At 42.1% G+C, this 25144-nt stretch overlaps 1 protein-coding gene across 1 annotated transcript in view; it reads right to left on the minus strand.

Annotated features, from left to right (window-relative positions):
• The window catches only part of nrxn2b (neurexin 2b), a 654120-nt gene that overhangs the window by 3358 nt on the left and 625618 nt on the right, over positions 1–25144 (minus strand). The window contains exons 19-20 of the mRNA XM_039609711.1: positions 13349–13671; positions 7755–7833 (exon numbers count right to left, since the gene is read on the minus strand). Coding sequence (XP_039465645.1) covers positions 7755–7833; positions 13349–13671 — 402 coding nt within the window. The remainder of the gene's footprint in view (positions 1–7754; positions 7834–13348; positions 13672–25144) is intronic.

The raw sequence follows: 25144 nt of genomic DNA on the forward strand, positions 1-25144 counted from the left end.
CGCTGTGCTGCATATTCCTACATGTCATATCACTAACACAAGGTAAAAGCAGACTACAAATTACACTGAACAACGTAACATCTATTGTACTACACAGCCTATCCTTCACTGCTAACCTTTCTAGTCCTACCTACGCTGACTACGCTAGCGCTCAGATGTTTCTGCTGTGATTGGTTAAATAAGATAGCAAACCACGAGGTTCAGGTCACTTACATCAACAAATTGGCCGCATGATTTTTGCATGAAAAAAAAAATTACAAAAAGAAAGCTGTGTAAGATTGTTCTCGGATAGTGATAAACAACTCCCCTCCCATCCCCACCCCCACCTTTGTTTACCTCCTCTCCTCTTTTGTTTCTTTATTGGGTGAAAAATAATCAGAATGTAACAAAAAAAAAATAAGAATAATAATATATTGTTGCATTATTCACTCCCCCCCCCCCCAAATTCTCATGAAGAATTGTCTCAATCCTATTTTCCCCTTTTGGGCATGGTGGCTTCTATGGCTCATTTCTAATTAGCTTAATCTGTATGCAAACCCTCAGGAGCGGCTGCAGAAAACTGATGCCTCTAATTCTTAACCCAAACTCTCAGTGCACTACACTACAGCGCACTGAGTAACAGAGTATTAAATAATACTGCTCAGTTTTTTATCATGACTCCCTCATGCCCACTTCGCTCCCAAACACGACACGTTAAACATGGGGGAATGATGTTCTTTTCAAACAGCCATCAACACAAATAACATTAAAAAAGGTCTTAATGAGCCAGAATTTCAAGCCTCAGTTATGCAATTTTAGCCCAGTGTGAAATAAGCTTCAACTTTGCTTCAGTTCAGAATATTGGGGGAAAAAAGGTGCATTTAAGAGGAATCCTTGTATCATAGATTGAAATGGTTAGACATATCAGGAGTGTGTTAACAGGACATAGAATATTAATAGCAGTAAATTTACACACTCAATTTTCTGTCCAGTGTTGCAAAAGGGTCAGTAAAGGAAACAGTATTGCAGAGTGAATTAGATTACAACACATCTTGGAGGGGGACAAAAGGGAAGGTAACAGCAAAACATAAGCAAAGAAATGCCAACATCACCAGCATAAAATCATGACTCTGGCTCTGTGTTCGATTGATGAGGTAAACCAGGGAGACTCAGTGGGAGAGAGTGGCTGGATAAGGCGTTTCAGGAATTGATGGGAAGGGAGGGGGTGGTTAATAGGAGGTTCTGGGATTGTAAGAATTCCTCTGTGGCCTTTATTCAGCTCAGCAGCACTCAAACACCCCCAAACCCCTTGGTCAGTTACAAAACCCCACATTTTCACTCAAAGAATGGCAAAGGCTTTGTAAAAAAAAAAAAAAAGGTAATGCATTGGGTTAACAAAGCCACTGCGACATGTCAACATATAACAACACACTTGAGAGAAACGCTTTGAAATAAAGCAAAATGTGAGAGCTGTAAAGGAGAAAGAAACTTAGTAATTCTTCAACCTTTCTAACTTATTATTTCACCACCACTACTGGAAAAGCTAGTTTCCATGGCAATGCTCAAGTTATTTCTCTCCCATACATTTTCTGTCTGTGTTTGAGGGATGAGTTTCACCTTGAAGGCGAGAGGACAGCAGAGTGTGGCGGCACATTTGAGGAACAAAGCAGATTCACTTCGAGTAGGATTTCCCCCAGTGTGTTCAAAAGAAAAAAAGAAAATCTTTGGGTTTCGTAAAATAACTCGTCAAAGTCGCTCCAGCGAGTGGGGTGGGGGCCAACAATTTGGGAACACAGAGAAGATCGTTTCTTAGAGATACACGACGCATGTGCGAGGGAGGGTGACGACGAGACGTTAGCGCTGCTATCTTTACTCTGCCGTCTGTCTGCGTGGCACAGATGCTGCGAGTGCAATTTCAAGCTTCATACCTGCTGCTCGGTGTGCAGCCTGCCCATTACTGAGGAGCTACCTCTGCTCACAGTGTGTCCTACTTACTGTACGCACGGCTGACATTGCAAATAGATGCCCCTGTTACAATAAACATTTAATGTAATCCTCAGGAATCAGGAACACTGTGCTTCTCTGCTTAAAGTCTGGCTTATAGGAGCCCATTGGAGTGATGCTTACAAGGGTTATTAAATATTTACGGGAGGCCCAGAGTCATCATGCACAAATGTACATAGAAAGGATTGTTCAAGCAAGTGACCCACATCGCTCTGCTGTCCTCTTAGCTTTTAGGAGCCAAAGCCTGAAGGCCTCATGGCATTATCCCATATGACTGGCAGGCAGCAGCTCCTAGCAGAATAATGAACCTCAGCCCTCATACACAGAGTGAGCCACATGTCAGACCTCCAGGCAGTTATCAATTGAAACATCTTTTCATTTCCTGTTGTGCGACCTAAGCCTACTGCACCAATATTTTAAACCAATCAGCAACTTCAATTGGCTCTCCGACACTGCACTGTGTGGTCCCTGTATGCAGCTCTGGTGCTTCTGTTAACAGCCAGGTTGGAAGGTGGGGCGGGGTGGGTGGGGGATACATGTCACAAATGTCCCTGCATGTGTTCTCCTGCTGAAAGCTGCCAAGAACCACAGACTGATGTAAACCAGAGGAAACCCAGGAAAGTGAGCATAAAATATTTAGGTGAATGCGTATTATTTCACATCAAAGCCATCAGACCCAAACTGGGATTTACTGAGACCAGTTCTGATGCAAAAAAAAAAAAATTAGGCATGATTCCCACGTGTGGGTGTCTGTTTCTTTAACATTCCGACCCTGTCATTTCAGCATTAAAGCGGGAGAGACTCAGATATTCAGCCTGATTGATTGAGTTTGACTCTGTTGATTTGAACAGCTGAGGCAGACGTTTAGTCCACATGATGAAATTTCTTTATCTTTACCCACATGCCTCTCCGCTGCGTTGCCAGTATGAGTCACCCTCACCCCTCCTATTTACTCAAAATAAGCACAGGGCAGATGGATACTGTTGCATCCACGTCGGTCTCCTGACAAATATCGTTATTCTGCTGATCACGTCACCCCGCTCACATCCATTTGAAATATTTAGAGCAAAAAGGTTGTTTGGAGTTTCAGCATTCTGTAATTCAGCTTTGATTAGGCTGCAGATGGAAAATCTAACTGCGTGTCCGAGCATAATATATTATCCCTTTCTTGCTTCTGAATCCTGCTACAATAGGTGCAATTATGGCCCTATAATCGGTGCAGGGAACAAACATGCTTCTTTATACGTGGGGCTCTGTAAACTGCTGCTGCTGTTCTCAGGTGAAGGGACTTGTTTTGACGAAAAAGATATGATGCCCTGCTCATATTGTGTCTCAGAGTCACATATTGTGCAGCAATAAAGTCTATCTCCATGAAGAAAGACATTGCCATGTTAGAGGTTCAGACAATCTGCAAACCACCATGTTTCTCCATGGTGCTCCGGGGCATTTGTTTACAATCTGAAGCTAGAGCGGCCAGATTTCCTACTCAGAATGATGCACAAGGAAAAAGGCCATCCTCCTTAAAACAGCTTTGGCTTAACATTTGGTTCTAATTAGAATTTCAAAAACCACTTTTGTGTAGTTTGCAGAATATGTATATTTTTTTTTGTAAATGACAAAATGCACCATTGACCAGTAATGAAATAAAATGGTTACAGGCATGTGAATAATGTTGAGCAATGCATTTTTCGGTTGTGTGATTAGGCTGACTGAGCACCTCTGCAGTGACTGTGTATCCCGACTAAGATTGTGATCCATATTTTATGGTACTGTAAAATAACTCTGCTAATTAAAGACAATCACCTAAAGCCCTGCAACAGACTGGCAACATGTCCAGGCTGTACCCCGCCTCTCGCCCTATGGTAGCTGGGACAGGTTTCATTATAACTGATGCAAACTCAAGCATTCATCATGGAGCTGATGCGACCTTTAGTCAATTGCATTATTTTTTTCCACAGAAAATGATCAAATCAGAAGGCTCATTCCAAATCTGACCAATCAGACACAGTAGGGGCAGAGGCTTGGATAGTAACGCTTGTCTGAACAGTGAAAGGATGATGTACCGCTTAGAAAGCATCCTGTCATGCAGGTTCAAGCATCCATACTGCTCAGCATCCAACCTGTGGAACCTATATGATAAACTTGGGCCTGTTACTAGCTAAGAGCGATCAATAAAGCATCACCCTGACAAATAACTAACACCCAAACCCATCGACTTGGCTCTGAGTCACATTGAATGTGGAGGGGGGCAGAGAGGCTCCAGGTCATCCCTCATCTATCACCCAATCTCTTATTTTCACTCCTCGGCCTAAGAAGAGCAATTCGTAGGTTGTCTCTATAGCATGCTGTCTGATGAATTATTGAGGAGCTCCTCAAAGCTCTGATCTTGTCAGAGTAAAACCGATATAGAGCCTACAACATCCTGGGACTGATAAGTAGCTTGGAGGTAAGTGAGAGAAAAGCGAAGTAAGGTCACGTTGGGGTAGAGAACAGACAGAACATGATATATGGAGACAAAAAGACACAGCTTTAATGTTGGATGGACAGAATCTCAAAATTGTGCGTTAGTTTGAATTATAGTTATTATATGTGTAGCAAATGAGTGTCCATATGCATCTTTGGAGACTCTTTCCTGTGTGTTCATTTTGTGCTCGGTATATTGAGCTTTGTAATCGAGGTCCACATTTCCTAGCGCTTGTCACCCTTCTGACAGAGACTCATTACAAACACTGAAGTATCGAAACCATAGCTCTAATTGGGTGATGTAATTAAGGCTCTCTAACAGTCAAAGTTTAATTAGCCTGATGGGAACACCAGGAATCGTTCATGGGAATTTCACTCTCTCCTTCACTTCCTCTTCCTTCTCTCTCGCAGGCTCCCTCTGTACCTCCGCTTCTCTCCTCTCCCCATTCCTCTGTTCTGCTTTGAGCGCAAAGGAACGTGATGCACATCTCAATGAAAGCCAGTCCTTCTCACTCTTTCCTGCTCGTCTCCTCCTCAGGTCTTCTTCTCTGCACCCTGTGCTTTTGTCTATTTTGCATCCACTCCGAGCTTGTCAGCAAATGTGCAACAGCAGCTACCCCTCAATCACTGTCTGAGCGTTTCACGTTGAGGACTCTCATTTAGTGTGACACAGCCAAAACACTCCTCCACCAAATGCAGTTGTGGAAAAAAAAGAAAAGGAAAAAACAAGCTGCATCTCTTGAATTGTGTGTTGTGGTGTTACCAACTGCAGGTAAGCAGATGGAACTCAGCTGGTTGTATATAGGAAGGAGTTGTATCGATCCTCATCAATTCATAACAATCACATCTAGCTTTGCTTAACAGAAAATCCACAGCTGCCTATAAAATGTTTCTCTCCTTCCTTCCTGAAGGCAGTTGAATAACAGCGAGCCGAACACTCACATGTAATTGAAAACACTGGGAATTGGTCCTATCACACAGTGACTAAAGGCCTGTGTTTGTGCAGCAGTGATGGAGGGGGAACATGCTTTGGAGACAATGTTGATTCTTCTCTCCTCGTCCACAGTTTTCACAGAGGCTTATCCGACCCCGCCGGCTCGCTTTGCTGGAACTCTCGTGGCATCTGGAAGGTGTGATACAGAGCACGTGTATGTGTGTGTGTGTATGCACAAGCGTGTTCATTGTTGCTCGGGAGAGTCGGAGGCAGAGAGAAAACTTTACACCCACAGAGTGAGAGAGACAAGTGCCTATGTGGAAAGGTGAGCATGTCAGACACCGTATGTGTGTTTGTGGGGGCGTGTGAGAGAAAGAGAGAGATAGTGAGTTGCATTTCCTCATGGGAGATTAAGCCTGGACATAGCATCCAACCAAAAGAAACTCTCATTTCTTCTTTTGATAAGAGGGGGATTGAGTCTCTATTTCAGTCCCAACCACCTACAGAGAAAACTGCAGGAAAATGCTACACTCAAGTTTCTCAGCACTGGTTCAGATCAGGTTCTCCTAACACAAACATACTGATAAATGTTGTAATCTGCTGCCATTTACAGTCGAGCAGTCAAACCACTAATCCACAATCCCACAACAAACTTTTACGCAGTTATTCAAGGTAACTCAAGTGCTTTTCGGGGAGCACATACACTGCTTAACAAATTTATTAGACCACCAGTCAGGGCCAGGTTTATGCTACAGCTGTCCTAACAGCACTGGTAATTACCAAAACCATTTCTTATGTTTCTGTAATGATACAAGGTTACTATAACAAGGTAATAATAATAATTTTCTTAAAGACCTCATATCACCCCAGCCTGGTTCTGCTGGAGGTTTCGTCCTGTTAAAAGGGAATTTTTCCTTCCCACTATCGCCAAAGCACTTGATCATAGGGGTCATTGTCTGTTGGGGTTTTCTCTGTATTATTGTAGGGTCTTTACCTTAAAAAAAGTTGTTGTGATTTGGAGCCGTATAAATAAAATTAAAGCAGTATGCACAAAGCTCTTTAATCAAAATGATATTTTTAATACTAAAATATAATTATTATATTTTAACATTTGAACTTAGTGTTTTGGAAAAAATAGAAACAAACAAAAAAGCACATCTTTGTTTTTCTTGAACAGTTTTAGTGGTTGAATATTATCCTTGATTCATTTCTGGGAAAGTCCAGTGTGCTGGCTCAAATTCAGATATAAAAACATGAATTTAGTTTGTTATTTGACTAATAAATAACTAAGTAATTTTTTAGTTTTAAACGTGTTTTTGACAGATTTCTAAAATATTTGTTTTTTCTCATTTTTATGGCAGGTTATCAGATACATTTATTAATGTACACTGTGGCATTTCTCTTCATTTTTTACCTTTTTCCATCATATAAAGCACGTTCTGCTGAAGCTACACAACGGTTTGCCCTATCTCAGAACATTAAGGGAGGTTTGATTCCACGGTGATGCATTAAACTCATCCTTCACATAAAACCACACTTAGCTTATGGCTAGTAGTTGCTAGCAGGTCTTGTTTTATGCTCCAGGAATTTAACGTTTTCTATTAATTCTTTGACAGTGGCATCATAGTGGCATATATCCTGGCTCTGCTTTGATTAAAGGTTTCACCCACACCAGAGTCAAATCTATGAACCCATTAAACACAAAACTCTTGTCACTCAAGCTCTTTAAGGATGAAATACTGCATAATTTAAAGTGGCTATGCATATCTTCTGACTCTTGGATTTTTAGAAGCCTTGACTTCTGCACGAGTAATTTGAATCTCACTTTTTCACTGAACAGGCATGGTTCTTGGCAGTTTTTAAATATGGTCAGCTTATTAGCGCTAGAAACCACAGTGGCAAGGAGTAAAACACATGGCCTTTAACTTCCACCTCCTGACATGGTGTCAGAACATTGCTTGACCCTCTGTTCACACTAACAGTACCTCAGCCACCAGGTCTGCCAAGCTACAGCTGTGCGCCATGCAGAACAAGCTGTGTTTCCACGTTGGAACTGTCCTGCCTTGTTAAAGTCGGGGCAGGAGATTGGTGCAACAGCTGGGAAAATGCCAGGTATTACCACATGGCTGAGCAATTGACAGACCACAATGCTGCTGACTGCCTGCTGCTTTAAAAAGCAACAAGAAAAAAAACTCGGAGAGTACACATCTGGCCAATCAGAGCTGCATACAGGGGGGCTGTGCAGTCACAAGGTATCATTTAGAAGAGGAGAAAGGGACATTGCAGTAGTCTAGGTAAGTCTGCTTTTGTGTTTCAGGCTGACTTTGTTTCCAGATAAAATACAACAAAGGCAGAACTCCCTGAGCTGACTCACCATTTCCAGGCTCGCACTCCTCCAAATCCTCGTCATCGCTAGGACATTCAGCCGATGCTACCAGGAGGTCGTCTGAGTTCTGGAAGAACAGAGAGGGAGGAGAGGAGATACAGTCAGGACTAATTTTATTTGTGTAGAGAATACACCGAATATCTAAGCGGATTAAGAGTGTCTGGAAGTCACAGTGAAGGTCTTCGGCTCCACCGATGCCTAGTCTCACAGAAGCATGTGCAGCTGCAGTACGAGAAGCAAACTTCCGGGGAAAACTCTTATCTGTAACTCAGTTACAACATGAAGATTTATTGTTGAGCAGTCTGATAGTTGTGGCACAAGTGCTGAAAATATGGAGGTGGCAGTGCTTTATGAGCAGCACCCGTGTGTACTTATGTAAGAAAAGATGGAGAGCTCGAGGGAAACCAAAGTGAAACAATCTCTTCTGACCCAACGCCGCCAATCAAAGAGGTGCAGCTTGTCGAAACAGCACGTCAGCTCCACTGAGTAGGCAAAAGTGTCAGACACTGAAGGCTCTATTGCACAAATGTTTTTACTTTTCAGCACATACAGTAGATTATCTCCATTATGGTCTCCAGTATTATTTTTGACCTTGAGCTTGTAGACATTTGAAGTACGTGATAAAGAAAACAGTAGACATGAAGCCTGTTGTGCCGGGTTTACGAGTACAGCGGGTACAACAGCGGGGGTCTTGAAATGAAAGCAGATTAAATCTGACAAGGTGGTTCCAATTTAGTAGCCCAGGTTTGTCCTCACTGCTGCATGACTCACACAGCTGCGTGTCTAGACACCCAAACATCCTGCCCTCGCCTCCTCTCAGCCTCTGGTTGTTATTCAAGATGGGGTCATCTGATAGAAAATGGAGGGCTTTTATCAGCATAACTGATTCACTGCCTTGCAGACTTTTCGCTCTGTTATTAATCCATGGCACGGGCATAATCATTTATTAATTACGCTGTGTCAGTTTGAGTGTGTGTTCACATCACCTAGCTCTGTCAAATGGTCCTAATGATCCTGTTTCAGTTTCCCAGCAACATCTCCATCAGACATGCACTTACATTCCTATTCCATCCATGCAGCTGCTTCGATATAAACAGCGCATAATGAATCCTTTAAAATGTGCACTCCTTTAAATTAAACAACCAGGACATCAATAAATGCACACGTCGGGCTGTGTTTGCGGCCATAAAAATTAAAAGAAAAGAAAAAAAGAGAGTTTTTTAACACAATGTCTTACTGATTGAATGTCAAAAGGGGTTTTTCAGCCTCCTGGAGTTATCATGGCTGTAATTTCGTGCAACATCTGTGACACACTTTTAAACCTCAATTCACTACCTGACCCCCCTGGAACATCCAAAGCAGCCCCGCAGTAGCACCGCTGACTATCTCCGAGCAGGGCCCACAAGGACTTTGAACCATCTTCTATCCGTCCAGACAAATCAGAGAGAGAAGGCAAACACCTGGGAGTGCTCTCAGCTTAAGACAGCAGCAAGGGCGAGGCTTGTGATCTTAGTTTTATAACATCCTGACACCAAATTTGGGTCAGATCGAGACAAGTGATGACTTCCAACTGTTTCATGGAAACCCACAGTATCAAGGGGTAAAAAAGCAGAATAAATCAGACCCCCACATGCACATCAAAAGGTAGATCTTTTATTCTAAGCATCAAAGCACATTATTCCACTATGATCAAAGCTACAGCGCGGCGGGTAGCTCAGAGCTTTTGGAGAAATTGAAATTTAAGTTTCTGCTCGTATATAGTTAGATTCTCCCACTCCTGCATTAATATACCATTGCCATGTTTGTTTTTTTATCTATCTGAAGGACAGGAAAAAGAATAAGACAACAATTCCTAATCTGACCACATGACCGTGACGGATCTAGAGCAAGGATATTAAAGTCATTTGACATCATGGGCCACATACAGCTCACTTCGATCTTAAGCGGGCTGGACTGGCGAAACTTCCCTTTATGCTGACGTACAGAAGTTTAACTGCACATTTAATCACTGAGATATTTCAATATAAGAAAAAGAAATGCAATGGAAGAAATCTGTCAGCACAACTCTTTGAGCTTAAATTATGAAAAAATAAATTGTGTAAAATTACAGAAAGTTCTCCGGACTCTGACTGTACTGTTATTATAAAACTGAAAGCTTTTGTTAACTGACAGAAAATGTTTACTGTGGATACAAACATTTGGGCTTTAAATGATGATGCACAGTCCATAAAACTGTTATATACTTACACTTCTTCTGTTTCAAATAGGTGAACCAGACATGGCCACTGAACAGGCAGGGAGTATCTGGAATCATGTAGTTCCATGAGGACCTTCTCTTTTTCCATTCTTTTTTTTTAGGTGGAAAAAAGTTTTTATTTTGACAAAAACAAGCAAATCGCTAAAGTAAACCAAGCCACCATCACCTCCTAGATGATTTACAGCACCATATAATTCAAAATGATTAGTCAATAAAACACAGAAAAGATTTGTGAATTCATCTAAACTTCTTCCAGAAAAGTTGGTTTTCTTAATTATTTGATTTTTAGTTTTCAACTACCATTAATGCTGCACATAACAGACTCTTAAGTGGCATTATTCAATGTTTCCCGCTGTATGGATCTTGTCATTTACTTTCTGTTTTACCAAAGAATCAGCTACTTTTCTAATACAGCTGTCTATGCTTCGGACTGAAGGTTTAACTGGCTACAAAATAAGTCGTGAGTTTATGATCTAAAGTGTCGAGTCTTATCGAACACAACGTGATGTTTATTTTGTAAATTATTTTCTGAATCAGGCCAGGAAGGATGGTAAAGCAGGGTTGGGTGGGCGTATTTTGGGATTGACAATTTGGTACCATAAAAGCACACGGGCTCTAAGTCAGATCCTCCCCCTTCAAATTCGACCTTCAAAAATAGAGCTTCACAAACCAATGGATAATGTCACATTGGCTACGCCTGTCTTCATATACCCTGTAAGATTGTGACTCACGTATCCCAAATTTTAGCCAGGCGCAGTGATAGTCTGTGATTCTGATTGAGTTTGAGTCGTGTATGGGTTTTTGCTCCGTCTTGTCTGTTCAGCTTCGATACACACCACTGCTCGCACTAAATACACTGTTTTCTTCCATTTTTTTCCCCCAACTGCTGTTCCTGCCACAAATATGAAAACAAACAACACTTCCAGTTCACCACAGGCTCTTTCCCAGGACAGAGCCTGGTGCTTAAAAGAGCAAATATAAATGATTTCATACAGTCTGGTGCCTCTCAGCTGTTGTAAAAATCAATGTAATCCTCCACCCTTCAAGAGGTTTTGCCTAATTTTGCTAGATTACAGCTGTGTTCACAGTTATTCTTTTGTTGCTTTATTCTGTCTTTCCTTCGGGTTGGGGGACAGAGGAGGTACCACACCTGGGACCATCTGTATGAATGATCAGCGCTAATGTTTTTAGGCTTTTCTACACACAGAACAATATTGCCTGTTTGATCATTAAAGTACATGCATAGTGACTCATAGGTAATATCTTTTGATTCGCCAGCATATATCCTTAATGCTATTTTTGTCTGTTGTGGCAGTACACTTGGTTGAGCTAGGTGCATAATAATCATAAAGATGGAGCCATTAAAATGTGTGTACACTATCTAAAAAATAGAGTCTTAGCAATAAAAAGCACTCTAAAGGTGGAACCGTGCTTTTTTATGACCCAACATAAACATAAGTCAGCAAATGGAATACACATTAAGGCTTGTAACAACCAAAAGGCAGACAACACTCAAGAGTCCTCTGCTATCCTAAAATGCTTCCGGATAATTTATCAAGCGGGGCTGTCTGGGGCTGCCAATTTCACATCACAGACAGATGCTTTTAAAGCTCGCTATACGCTCAATGTGGAGAGCATGTTTCGCCAAGAAGTCTGGAGGCCAGAGGCATTGAACCGAGTGCATCCTACATGTGGCATCTTAAATCCATGTTCCACTGATCTCATGTTTAAAGAGAAGAGAGAGAAACACTAAATCACAGACCAACTGATTGTGCCAACTGGGCACAATCAAGATGCTGTTGACTGCGAAGGAGCTCTGACATGCTTTAGGTCCAAAACTTTTTGTTTGTACTTCCGTGGCACCGATAACCATGACTGAGACAAGCGCACCTTCATATTTTGTCAACTGCCATCAAAGTATTAGTTTGATGAGCCTATGGAGGCCTCATTAAGGCTGACTTTTATCAATGTACAAGAAAGAAAGAAAAACAGTTGCTGCAAAACTAAAAGTTTTCTTTAATCTGGGTGCTCGCAGTGTAACTTTGCATCTATTGTGCAGTGGTGCCAACAGCTTCACCTTATCTTTAGTCTAATTGGAACTGCCACATTTACCCAAAATGAGGCACAATAGGAAGGTTTGAGATGATGATAAAAGGACAAAGATGAAGATCTAAACACATTCGGGATCTGCTGATCATGGTTTTCAGGGAAGAGTGTGAGTGGCTCGCTGACTGATCTCAGACATGCCTCTGTGGACATGAAGAGTGCTAATGAACACAACTGAATAAGAGGAAAGCACTAGTAATTGGCACCGTGCTTTTGTGTTTTCCGCGACATCATAAAAGTATGCGATAGAGCTGAAATTGAAAGTATGGAATTGACAGGTTTTAAAGCTTTCAACTAATTAAGGTACAAAATCTTTACAGCGCCAAATATAGCTGACATACAGTACATCCATGAGCATGGGCGACAAGCTTTCAGCGCTTCCTCTCATGGCCTGGCTCACACTTGTCTTTTTGCACAACACACAGTTTATAGCTAATGATGCTGGATGTGAACTGGAGCGTATTCCCCTCCTGGATCTTGTTATTAGGTGTTTTTATGATGGCCCGCCTCTTCCATCTTCTTGCATGTGGGCAAAGGAAAAGGTCCCCTACCGTTTGCTAATTGTTGCTTTCCGTGCTGGTAATATGTGCCTTTACCCCATGTGGATAATCATCAGAGCATAAATCACGGCCTCTCACATGCGCACGATGTAGACTCATAAATGGAAGTTTATTGTGTCCTAAGTTGTTGTGCTGTTTGTGCAGCAAGATTTACTTCTCGAGATGGTCTTGCCCTCCACCAGCCTCTGGATGAGCAGTGATTTCTAGGATCCTGGTCAGCCACATCTTCTTAAAGAAAATCAAAACTGCAGTGTTGATTGGTCTAATTGATCACTCCACAGAATGCTCCCTCTCGAGCTGAGGGCTGTTTGACCATCTGAATACAGCTGATGGCTAACAAGGGGAAACTCACACACAGCACAGAGCTGAGAATGTGACTGTTTGACCTTGTAGCTGACATCTGATTTCTTTTGAAATCTCTTTATGTAAGAAGAACCATCTGGTTACTTGGCCATGCTGTTTAATCTTTCAAATATTGTTTTCAGCACTTCGAGGATTTTGGGGGAACTTTAAAAAGCCAATTAAAACTAACTGGCAATGGTCCATCACCATGCACAGCACCAGAGCATCTTCTTGCCTCGGTGACTCAAACAGCAGCCTTTTGATTTTTGTCTATGAATCATATAAACAAGCTGGCATCACTAGCTCACTTTGCTCACCTGTGTCACACTGTCCCTCATGGTTGGCGAGCGCTGTTTGCGGGTGGTGGTTGTGGCCATGGTGGTGGTTGTCTCCATGATTGTGGTGGACATATCAGCCAGCGGGGTGGTGGAGGTGGTGTCGGTAGTCAGCACCGAGGGCACGTCACCCACCAGCCTCAGGTTGCCCTGGGTCTGGACGTTAGGGTCGCCCTCGGCTGCTAGTTTGAGGACCTGCAGGCCGTTGTAGTACAGGCCTGAGATCTGGCCCTGGAAGTGGCGCCCTTTCTCTCCACCACCGATTTTGATGAACGCTTGGCTGTTGAAGATGGTCAGCTGGCGACCTAATATGCGACAGATGACAAGACGGAGGGATGAAGGAGGAGAGAGAAGTGGAAAGAAGAGAGGTCATGAAAAGAGGGGAAGGAAGAAAAGGGCAAAGAATACAAATCAGGTCATGATCTTTAGGTGAGCTTCAACATGAAACACAGTGAATCGGAGGAGAAAGGGGGAGTGTTTCAATCACAAGGGATTTCCTGGGTAACACTTTAGGGAGATTGGACCCTGGCTTGCTGCAGTTGCAGTCATTATGGAGCTAGTCACGTGGCACATTCCCAGAAAAGCACCCTGAATCTGGCAGTCAAATAGATTGCAGGAGCAGTCGCGGATTGACCCTGAGACTGAAGGTTCACAGCAAAATGCATCTCATTTGCCCTGAGATGGAATATATTAGAACAATGCTGGGTCTGTGTCATTGACCTCCAATGCACATGAGCTGCACAATGATAAAGTATCTCTGCCAGAGGAAAAACCATCACCCTGCTTTGCCATCTAAAGGAGGAAAATGAGATTCTCATTGGAAGGAAATGTTTAATTCAGCAGGGGCTGTTCCTCTCTGTGGTCATTACCATTCATCTGGATGGATAGATGGATGAAGAGAGGACAAAGTCAACCGTTTAACCAGGGTCCAATACTAATGTGTCACCAGGTCTTGTGGTGTAGGGGCAGAGTGGGGGCAGTCTGACAGGTATAGTTTTTCTCCCTGTATTTTCTCCAACTGACATCCGTTTAGATTTTATTTTATTCACCTCCCCCCCTCCTCCCCCTCCGACAGGCATGCATCCCTACTGTGCCTGCTTACCCCCAACACTCAGACTGACACAATCTTTGACCCCTAGTGAGACTCACATGGACATCGGGGAATATTCAGGTTAGAGGAAAACTGTTGGAAGGATGTGGGTTAAAAACAGTCCTTATGAGGTAATTACTCAGAGGAGAAGGATGGGAGAAGCTAAAGAGGTTTTTTATGGATTAATCAATCCCTGCAAGGAAAGAGAGAGTGTGTTTGTTCGTGAAAGGGATACTGCGCTAATGTGTGCATTTGGGAGTGAAATATTGACTCAGTAGACATGGTGGGCTACGAATCTTTGGCCTGAAGGGAGTGTGTTTATGAATGTGGTTGTGCGTGTACGTGTGGATGTATGCATATTTATTACGTCTTGTGCAGGTATGGGAGATTACTCCTCAGCGCTTCTGCTGGCACTCCTGCTCGGGTAATCTGCTCACAGTGACTTCCCTGCATGTGATTCAGTTAAATAACAAATTCATGCTCTGAATAACTTTCTGAATGCTCGTTTCATGGTTTCAATCAGACTGTAAGCTAGTGACAACTTTCTTCTCATCAGACGCTGGGGACAGGCCCAGGTCCCATTTGCTTTCAATTAAGAGAGCTGAGAGGGTTCTTCATCACTGTAATTATAGTTTACTCTTCATCTATATGGGTGTGCTTATTCTGACCTGTTTATAAGATTCAGGTGGGCGGGAATATCAGAGGAATTATGTCAATGAATGCTTGTGTTGGTACGTAAATGTAAAACCGCATGTTTAATCTACGTGCGTATGTAGACTCTACAGAAGTGCTGAAGACATAAATCTGTTTCCTCGATGAGGGCCATTACACATGTCAGCCTATTATCAGATCATCAGACCCACCAGGGTCCCACAAGGGACTAGGCTCCTGTCCCCTAACTCTATAATAATGAGACTTAATGTCTGGCATATGCGCTGTTGACACAATATCTGACTCTTATTCTATTATATCATCACTTAGCATGTTTAGTGTGGGAGTGATGCTGCAATAAATAGAACAGGAAAGATGAACAGACTGTTAAACTACGAACATCAGCCGGGAAAATACAGGAGAAGAAACATGCACGTGTATACACAGAGATTTACTTTAAACATCAAGACTGAACACACGTGCGCACACACACACACACACACACACACACGCACGCTTTGCACAAAAATGTCAGACCCCACCCCGCACACGTTCACAAATCAGCCCAGAAGGTCTCCATTTTAAACATCTTCACTTGGACTGAAAGGGTCATAGAGTGTGGACAAGTTGAAGACACTGTTTTTCTATTGTGTGTGATGTGAAACTCCAAGTCACAAGATGGTCTGTTCAGATAGGAAAATTTATTCCACAGGAGTTAAGTGTAATGGTGGCAGAGTTACACTCTGAGCCAGTGACACAGTCATAAGTAAGCTATATTGACAAGCGGCTTATGATTATGATGCAGAGTAAGGAGGATTAGTAATACCTCATAGAGTCACTGCACATGCATTCATGTATCATGACATATTTCTTAAAATGTCCAAGCATCCGTTGGGTGACCTATTTAATGCCTCCCTTTGTAAAAGAAAAAAAAGAGCCTTGAGCACATGAGAGTGCTGTGGCCATTTATGTGCTCATCCCATATAAGACAAAGAAAGCCAAGAAGAAAGGTGCCCTCTAGACTAGATGAAGGGAAATCAGTGTTTGTTTTTGTAGCTGTCTGCTCAGGATGAGACTCTAACAGGGCCTGATGAAGTTATTGTTTCAGGGTCTGCCGGGTCAAATCAAAAGTGACATGTGGTTTTAGAACCAATTTTGGCGGCAGGCGTAAGTGGGGCGGGGTGGAGGCGAGGAAGGATAGAAAGAGAAGCCTCTGCAATGACAAGCAATCACGGTGCTTAATATGACAGAGCTGGCTGTGGCGCTGCTGCAGAGAAGAGGGTGTGTGTGCATGTATATAATAACTTATGAAATGTGTCAGTGAAATGACCTTTATGTGTGTGATATTTGGCCTTTTCAAGTAGTGTCTATTCCTTCAACATTTATTTACATACACCTCTCCCTCTGTGCATGTGTGTGTTTGTGTGTATTAGGCAGCAGCACAGCACACATGGGTTACACATTGATGAGGCTCTGTTTCACCAATTTCAATGCGAATGGATGTGTTTTGCCTCTCTCCACAGGAATTTTAAGGTGATAGCCATTTAATGGGCAGAGGCTTGACGATGGAAGCAGCTGGATAGGGGTGGCTGTAGGGTGGGGTGGTGGCGTTGGAGGGGCTAGATGGATTGGGGTGTGTATGTGCATGTTTGTGTGTTGGGACGAGGGGCTGACAGCCAGCCTTTCATTATAATGGGCATCCGCAGCCATACACAAAGCCTTAATTAACTGCAGTGCGGAGACCAGAATGGTCAGACTTCTGTAATCAGCTACTGCAGAGCCTGAGCGGAGTTCATACATCTATCTCTCTATCTGTTTATATACCCATATGTCTGAAAATAATTTATTTTTTAAAGAGTTTAGAGTGTGAGAAATACGAGCAAAAATAATGAACGGCTATGCATATTCAAACATGAGTGCACTGTATGTAAATTTAGCGACAGAGATGTCTCTAAATGTAATGGATGCTAATGGATGCTAACATGTTGATGTTAAGTAGGAAAAAAGTTTTGCCTGATAGACTCACAGTTGCAACATCTAGTACTGAAACTTCAAAAACTGCACTTCCCGATATATTCCCCATTCTAAAATGCTAAACTTCACAGCATTAAAAAGCTACAGCTTAATAGGTGTAGGCCATTTAACTGGACCTCTCAACAATGTCTGTAGTGTTGGTGCCTTTTAAAGCATTTTTATTGAAATTAAAGTCCAAGAGGTTTGTTCTTCAGTTTTGTTAGTGAATCGCTACTATTAAGATGTTAGCTAACACTAATAAACTACATGTGCCTTTGCAGTTCTCCAAAATCTGAATGTTAAAATCCAGTCCAAATTGGATGTACAGTCTCTGGTTTTAGCATGCTAGCTATTGGTAGATAGCAAGAAACAAGGTATAGCTGAAGGTGAAAGACTGTCTCAAACCATTGTTGTGCAATGTACTGTTTATAAGGTTGGGGAAACCTGCAGTCAGATGAAACTGAAGAAGTCGCTTGGATGAGTGACAAAACGTTTCTCCCACTGAAAAAGCTACGTCCAGATGAACAGAATCAACCTTTTGGAGTCTCAAACCAGAGTATTTCATGCCCGATTATACTGCTAAACTTCACAGTCTGGACTAAGGATCAAAATTCTTAGAATTCTTAGAATTTCCAAGGAACACATGGAAGGCAGCAGGGTATTCATCTGATAATTGTGATCTCAGGCAAAAATGATAGACCAACAAACACTGTCATCTAATGAGCCACCCTACCGGGATGGCTAAAAGCACACATTACTATTAAAGCTATAGTCGTTCAGTACCAATTGAACATGGAAATTGATTTTAATGATCAGTTTTCGCACCACCAGAGCAGAAAAATCTGCACAACCATCCATCTTCTTCAGCTATGTTCAACCTGATATCTACAAATAGCTGCCAAGGTAGTCTTAGCTACGTAGCTTTATGTGCAGCTATAAAAAAGGCTTTATTTCTTGTAAATACACATGGTGCCTTATTAAGAAATGCAAACTGAGAGATCAGACCAGTTTGGGCCTGTTTTTAGCGTATTCTACACGTCACTCAGAGAAACAACGACATAATTTTATGGAACGATTCACATCATAGTTCACAGGATGAGCTACATACCTATATGTAGCGTAAATAATGGCCCTTAGATTTAAATCCATAGACTATGTATTTAATGATTACATAGGGGAATGCAGACTATTGACATTTTGCATACCAATAAAAAAGTTGTCAGTGATACAGGTAGAAACATGCTGGAAAGCAACATTATCTAGGAGCCTTATGATAACTGCCTTATGATAGATAGTTACATACATACAATATATATATCGTATACCATACAGGTATATCGTGATTACATGTGAATCCCAAGGCAGTTAGCCATTGAGATTGTTGAGATGTGTGTATCTTTTTTCCCCATTTCTAAGGATACTGTAACTAGAAATGATGCATCTTGGAAAACCTCTTCCAGTTCAGCATCACTGGCATCCTGGCAGCAGCAGCTCTCTAAACAGCTGATCAGGGTAAGAAAAGGTGGGAACAACTCTTTCTAAAGGTATTATAAGCAACAATCACAACCCCCTTCATCCTGTCTTAGCTGATAGGTAATCAATATGACAGGAGATGTGGACTCCCTTTACCCCGGCCTACAATATTATCAAAGGGATTTTCCTCAGCAGTGTCTTCAAACAAAGCATATATATTTTAATAAAACAAAAAAGGCTTGAAGTAAATTAGCATTATAAAAATCCATACATGTATAATTTACTTTCTTTTAATGCTGGCCACAGGGAAACTCCTGAGTAATCTACCCAAGCCTGGAGAAAAAGAGATGATAAAGAAAGGTTGGACAGAGTCTTGGAGAATGGGGACATAAGAGATGACAGAAGCGAGGAAGGATGACAGATGAGGAGGACAGAGAAAGAGCAAGTGTGCATGAGGACAGAATGTCAAAGAGACAGAGCGAGGGCATGAAGGGTGGGATAGAGAGAGTGCATGACAGGCTCGATAAAAAGAACAAGAGGAATGATGCAGTTAAAGAGTGGCTGCACAGACAGACATACAGTAACACACCAGAGTAAGACGGTAAGAAGCAAGCAGAAGGGAGAGTAAGTCATGTGGTGAGATGAAAGGCAAAAGGAAAAGGGGAAAAAAAGAAGAAGAAGAAAGTGCAGTGAAGTGCTTACTATGGATATTAAATGATCACGGGAAGCACTAGTGAGTCATCTCTAGCTTTGCACCCTAGTTTTCAAGTACAGCCACTTAATCACATGATTAACTTGGTTATAACAGGGTTTTATATCTACTTTCCTTGCCTAATGCCAAAGATTCCTGCTGTGTGTATCCCCACAAACCTGCTGTTTGACCACAGAAGGTACTCATAAAGAGGATGTAGGGATACATTAACACAGAGGTTGTGAGAATACTAAAATAAAATACCCAGCTGTCAAAAAAAAAAATTGTAAAAACAGACCTAAAAATTTGTAATGTAAAATTTTGTGATTAGTGATAGACAGTGTTAAAATTGTCTTCCATTAGTTATATAATATGGTAAAAGTGATTGAACTGACACTTGGATATTTCTAATACATGGCTCAAAATAGGTGGTGAAAAGAAATTCCCAGCAAAAAAGGCAACTGGTCCGAAAACAGTGCATTTCACACAGTGATTCTATGTGCACGCTGACTCTAAGACTGGGTGGAAATTGCAGTGGACCTCAGCGTCTTTACTTCAGTAAGTACTAAAAATAACACACTGAAATGATAACCAAACATCTATCCAAGAAAATTTTGCCTTTTTGAGCAATAGCTACATACACTATTGGGTGAAAAATATAAATCCATCCCTTTTGTGTGCCTGAAGATCTAAAGCAGTACCTGATTGCACATTTTAAATCTTTTATCTGGGCACTAGTTTCACTGCAGTCTGATTTCTCTCTGATAAAGATTACCTCTTTGACCAAAAGTAAAATGCTCTGAAGCTGTAAAAGCACATTTCTACCTTCAGTCTTCCACAACTAGAGAGAAATGGCTCGTCACAGATGAGCTGTGGTCAGTAATTACTATCTATGTTGAGCCAAACTGGGGAGTGGGCTGGTTTTAGGTCATGCTTGGATTGCTAATGCACAGATTGCTTGTCGGAGGCAGAAAAATAATGGTTGTATGTCTGTTGCAACCCTCAAAATGTATGTGGAGAGGAGGGGAGGGGACGGTGGCCTGATGCTGTGCTCTAGCCAGGTTTAGCCCTTCCTCTGCCTGTGGACCTGAAGCAGGAGGGAGGCAGCGGGAGAGTGAAAGGAGTGGATGGTGGTAAAGGATGATCTAAGTGTATATGAGGGGATATGAAAAGCACTGCAGCTGGAGAGAGCAGTATCTCTCTCCCACCACCGTCATCAGTACGCCCCTCTCATCCTCCTTCTACTCCTGTTATCTCACAGAGAGGAGGCATGCCATATGGTTGCAAGAAGCTTCTATTCGGAATGTTTTCTCTTGCAGGGTGGGAGGGATGGCCCAGAATTCACCTCTGTCAATGCGCTCCTTTTTGACGTGCAAAGCGCAAACTTGGACTGCTAGCGTGCAGAGTCTGCATGGGTTTCTGCGCACAAATCCTTTATGTGCCTGCAGAATTTAGAGTATCCGTATCAACAAACAAGAACTCCCCCCATTTCCATTTTCTTCTCCAAAGAAAAAAGGATAGGAAAGGATAAAGTCGAAGAAGACAGGAGCACAATGGGGGCGGGGTGGGATGCTGACAAAGTCGATTATGAAGCGTTCCCAAGTTATCTCCTTGGTGCACAGCTCTCTTTGGTAATTAAGAACGTTTTGCTTTTTTACTCCCCAGAAGTTGGGCTGGTTCGGGTGGAAGACTATGAATTAATTGTGTTTGACAATGGCGATGAGGGGCCAAATGCAGCATGAAGATAGACAGAAAGTCTTGGGAGGCAGAGTGGAGCCCTGAGGTCCTTGAAGGAAGCTCTGGGCAGCGAGACTGTGACGGTGCAGTGAAGTACTCTGGAGACAGTAGATTGGATGTAATCAGATGTGGCTGTATATCTGATCCTACATCTGTATGTGGATCTTAAACAAGTGATACTGTCGAGGGAGAGACAAAGAGAGATAGCACGGTGGTTAGCTGGGTACAGTTTTCTTTCTTCCTCTTCTCTCCAGCTGTGACTGTGCTGTTTTTAGGCCATTTCATGGTAGGGGACCATGAAATAACAGTAAAGAGTCCCTTATTTCAGACTAAAGAGACGTGTTCTCGCTACCACTTCTCTTCTCATGAGCAAGCACGTTAAAATTCATTCCGTTTCCTCCTACTTCTCTCAGATATGGCTGTAATAGTGCAGCGAGATCAAATGAGAAAACAAGATAGTAACTCTGCGGGATGCAAAGCTTATGATGGAGTTACTGAAAGACAGCCTCATATGGATTTACTCTCAATTGACTGCTGCCAGTTGTGAGAAAATCTCTGAAATGAAGCTGGGATCATGAATAGCAGCCCTGGACCAATGCCTGGCCTGGAGATTTGATTTGGGCTTTGGCACCACACCAAGCGGAGGGCACTTGATTGCTTTCACTTTGGGAATTGGGGCGCTTGCACCAAACCATTAAACACTGAACGTTAAACCTAGTTCTAGCGTTTTAGCCTGCAGAGACCTGGTATCCTAGTATTCCTCCCTTCTTCTACTCCCTGCACTCGTGTAGCTCAACTCCAGGCTTGATTGTCAGGCTGCCGGGGAGCTCTAGAGGGATAGACTCGTTGCCAGAAGAAGATGTTCCAATTCCTCTGGGAGCTTTTTTCGCTTCGCTTCCTTCCTTTTCGCATCTGTTAAAGTGAACACCTACGGGAAATTGATTCTTGCCGGTTATTTGTACTGTTTATTTTCTAGTGGAGCTCCCTGATGAGATGTGGAAGCTGCGACACATATTTATTGTTTCTAGCAAAAAAAAGAGGAATGCTTGCCAAGTATTTTTCTTTTTTGGGAAAGGTTGGCATTGGTGGTCAGAGGAAAAATGAGGGGATAAGAAGGGAGAGTGAGGGTTAGGAAAGGCAGACAGAGAGGAGAAAACTTGGGATGACAGACCGATCAGAAGAAGAAGAATAAAGGGACACATGTGAGGAAGTTTTGTCTCGGCTAGAGCTGTTGCAAACTTTTGGGACTTGGGATTTTTCCCCTCCATTGGGTCTCTGTAATGGCTGCCGTTTTGGATTTAGTCAGCAGGCACCGAGTTGGCCAGAGATGCTAACTCTGATCTGCCTCACACACAGTTGGGGAGATGGGATAAAGGCTTCCGAATGAGATGTAGTGAGACAGTGCAGCGCCACAGCACAGCTCTCCTTTAGGACACTTCTGGCTCCAGTGACTTCCATTATATCCCGGTGTGACTAAAATACTGATTTGTGATAGCGAATGCGGGCGATTAGCTCTCTTATTTTTACTTCTGTCCACACATGAAGGTAATCGCGCGTTGAGATTTGTACTTATAAGATCTGAAAGATATGGAGGTTTTCCATGCTTGGTGAGTTTTACAGAATTGATGAAACACTAAAGGCACTTGAAGAGGAGACCCACGGGGCTGATTGTTTTCCTCGCTCTGGTCAAAAACCCTGAAACATGTAAAGACCCTCTGAGGCGCTGATGTAAGAAAAATCACTGGAGACCAGAGACCATAAACCCCATATTGGCAACACAGCCTGGACCATTACAGGCCATCCATTTCAGAATGAATGATCCCGGCTGTTTGCCACACACACACACACACACGCACACACACACGAACCAGTGTGTAAGTCTTGTTCAAGTATACCACTCACCCTGCATAGCAAATCACACACAGAAGGATACATTAAAATACATCAATCTCTTTAGGAGTGAAAACAATAAATGTTAAAGGGACCTTCATTTATTTTTGCTTAGACACATTTTGTTGAAATGACCCAGAGCAGCTGTGTCACTGCTGAATTTGGCGTTCAGTCATTTGCTTTGTTTTAACCCTCTGAGTTTTGCTTTACATCAAGATGGGGACAACGGGAAGATGTTGCCACTTGGAGATTTGTGTCTTTTAGCAGGAGTTAGAACATTGTTAGCTTCGTATTTAGTTCTTGTCCCGAACGACTGCAGTAACCTGTCCAAGTTCTTCCAGATATCAGCATCCAGGGCAAATTATGTTCAAAGATTAAGCATCGTTTATAACAAGGTTATAACTGAGGGCTCTCTGAATTTTGTCACCAGCGGGGCAAAGCTGGGAAATCAGTCAGATCGTTTCAATTTACGAACGTGGACGACGTAGCAGCGAGAGAAGCCCCCAGCGGTTAGTGTGGGTGGAGTTTGATTTGCTGTTAGGTGGTTAGATTCTGCTTAGAGGTTTCTTAGCTTAAATCTCTCTCCGTGTCCTTATCAAAGCAACAAACAGCTTTAACCCTTTGAGCTTAGCAATGTCCTCTAATCCCCATTCATTATCTAATCTATTTACAAACAGCATCTTCCAGAGCCACTTTGCCTCTTCAGTCTGTGACGTGTGTAAAAGGTTCCTTTAATGAATCCCATAATATTAACAAATAAAAGACCTTGCAGATTTTTTCCCCCCCAAAATGCACCCAAAAATGATCAAAGCCTGCACTTGAGATTTAATGGGTGTTTATTTGTTTATTTCTCCTGCCTACTTTCTGCAAAAGCTCTCATCTAAATGATTGGATACAGGCTCATATCAAACTATAGAAGAAAGAGAATAATAGATTCAGTTTAATGCTCAGTCTCTTTAGAGTTTCATAGCATGCACAAATCATTTCATAAGTGGGTAAGTCATTTTTTATTGATCCACTTTTTCATTCAACTTTCATCTCCCAAGCCTTTTTAATTCTGATTTGTGTCCTAACTAACCTCAGTGAAAGTGCATTCCCCGGCATGTCAGAGGAGAGCAGAGAAGTCAGTTTACTCGAGCTGGAAATGAATGCAAGGATTGTTTTGTTTCCATGAAATAAATATGCAAGCACTTCATTTATCTCGTTTGTCTGTCACATGAATACTTCATTTAGCTCTTGCAGACAAATTTTATCTTCTGAATTCATGTGTGCATGTTTTATCGTTCACAATTCCATTTCAGGAACCCCTAAAGGTATCTGGCCTCAAAAGCTTAATTCATGATAATTGCAGTACATCTCTTATGCAAATAGTGATGTTACTGTAAAGTCTTAGATTCTTATCCTTGTACTGTTTTTTTAGTTTGCTAGAGTTCTGTGTGCGCTAGTTAGCGATAAAAAAAATTTGTCTGTGGAGTAGAAGCTCGACTTCTTCTTCTTTCTTTCTTTAAAAGAAAAATAAGAATCAACCACCTTCAGCAGCACAAACACGCGGCACAAGACAGAGAGGTTGGGACATTCAGCACTCAAAGGGTTAAAGAATTGTCACTTTCATGGCATCACATTAAAAACTTGTGGCTCAAGTTCTGTGTAACGTTGGGCGGGAAATGGAGCCCACACGCTGAACAAACACTTCAACAGTCCCTTTAACTTTTAGTGACTTTCATGGGGATTCTTTTCCTTGAGGATCCACTGATAGTCATTCTTTTCTTTTTGCTCTGTTTTCATGAGTGATTAGTCAGTACAAGTTCACATTCAGCCAACAAAAGACACATGAAAGAAGCAAACGGATTCACTAGGTTGTTTACATGTGGTCAGGTTATTACGGGGTTATGTTGGGTTATTCGGGAGTTATTTCTCTGAAGAGATGCAGCCCCAGTTTAAGGTGCTTTGGATAAGGTCCTTTTGATATCTCCAAATCAATACTTGAGAGGAATGAAAACTTATAGAAGGTAATTGTTTTTTGGAATGAGAATTTTTTTTCACATTGAACAGCTTTAACTGACAACTAGATATAAAACTGAGAGGAAAAGAAAATACCTTCTGACAATACCTCATTTGCAGCGTGGCTTCCCATCACTGGAGATAAAGAAAAACTTCAAAAGAATTAGCTAATTATATATCAGTCAGTCATTTTCAGGCTTTTAAAGTCTGCACTGGGTTATAATGGACCCAC

Source organism: Oreochromis aureus, linkage group 3, assembly GCF_013358895.1.
Source record: "Oreochromis aureus strain Israel breed Guangdong linkage group 3, ZZ_aureus, whole genome shotgun sequence".
Classification (NCBI taxonomy): Eukaryota; Metazoa; Chordata; class Actinopteri; order Cichliformes; family Cichlidae; genus Oreochromis; species Oreochromis aureus.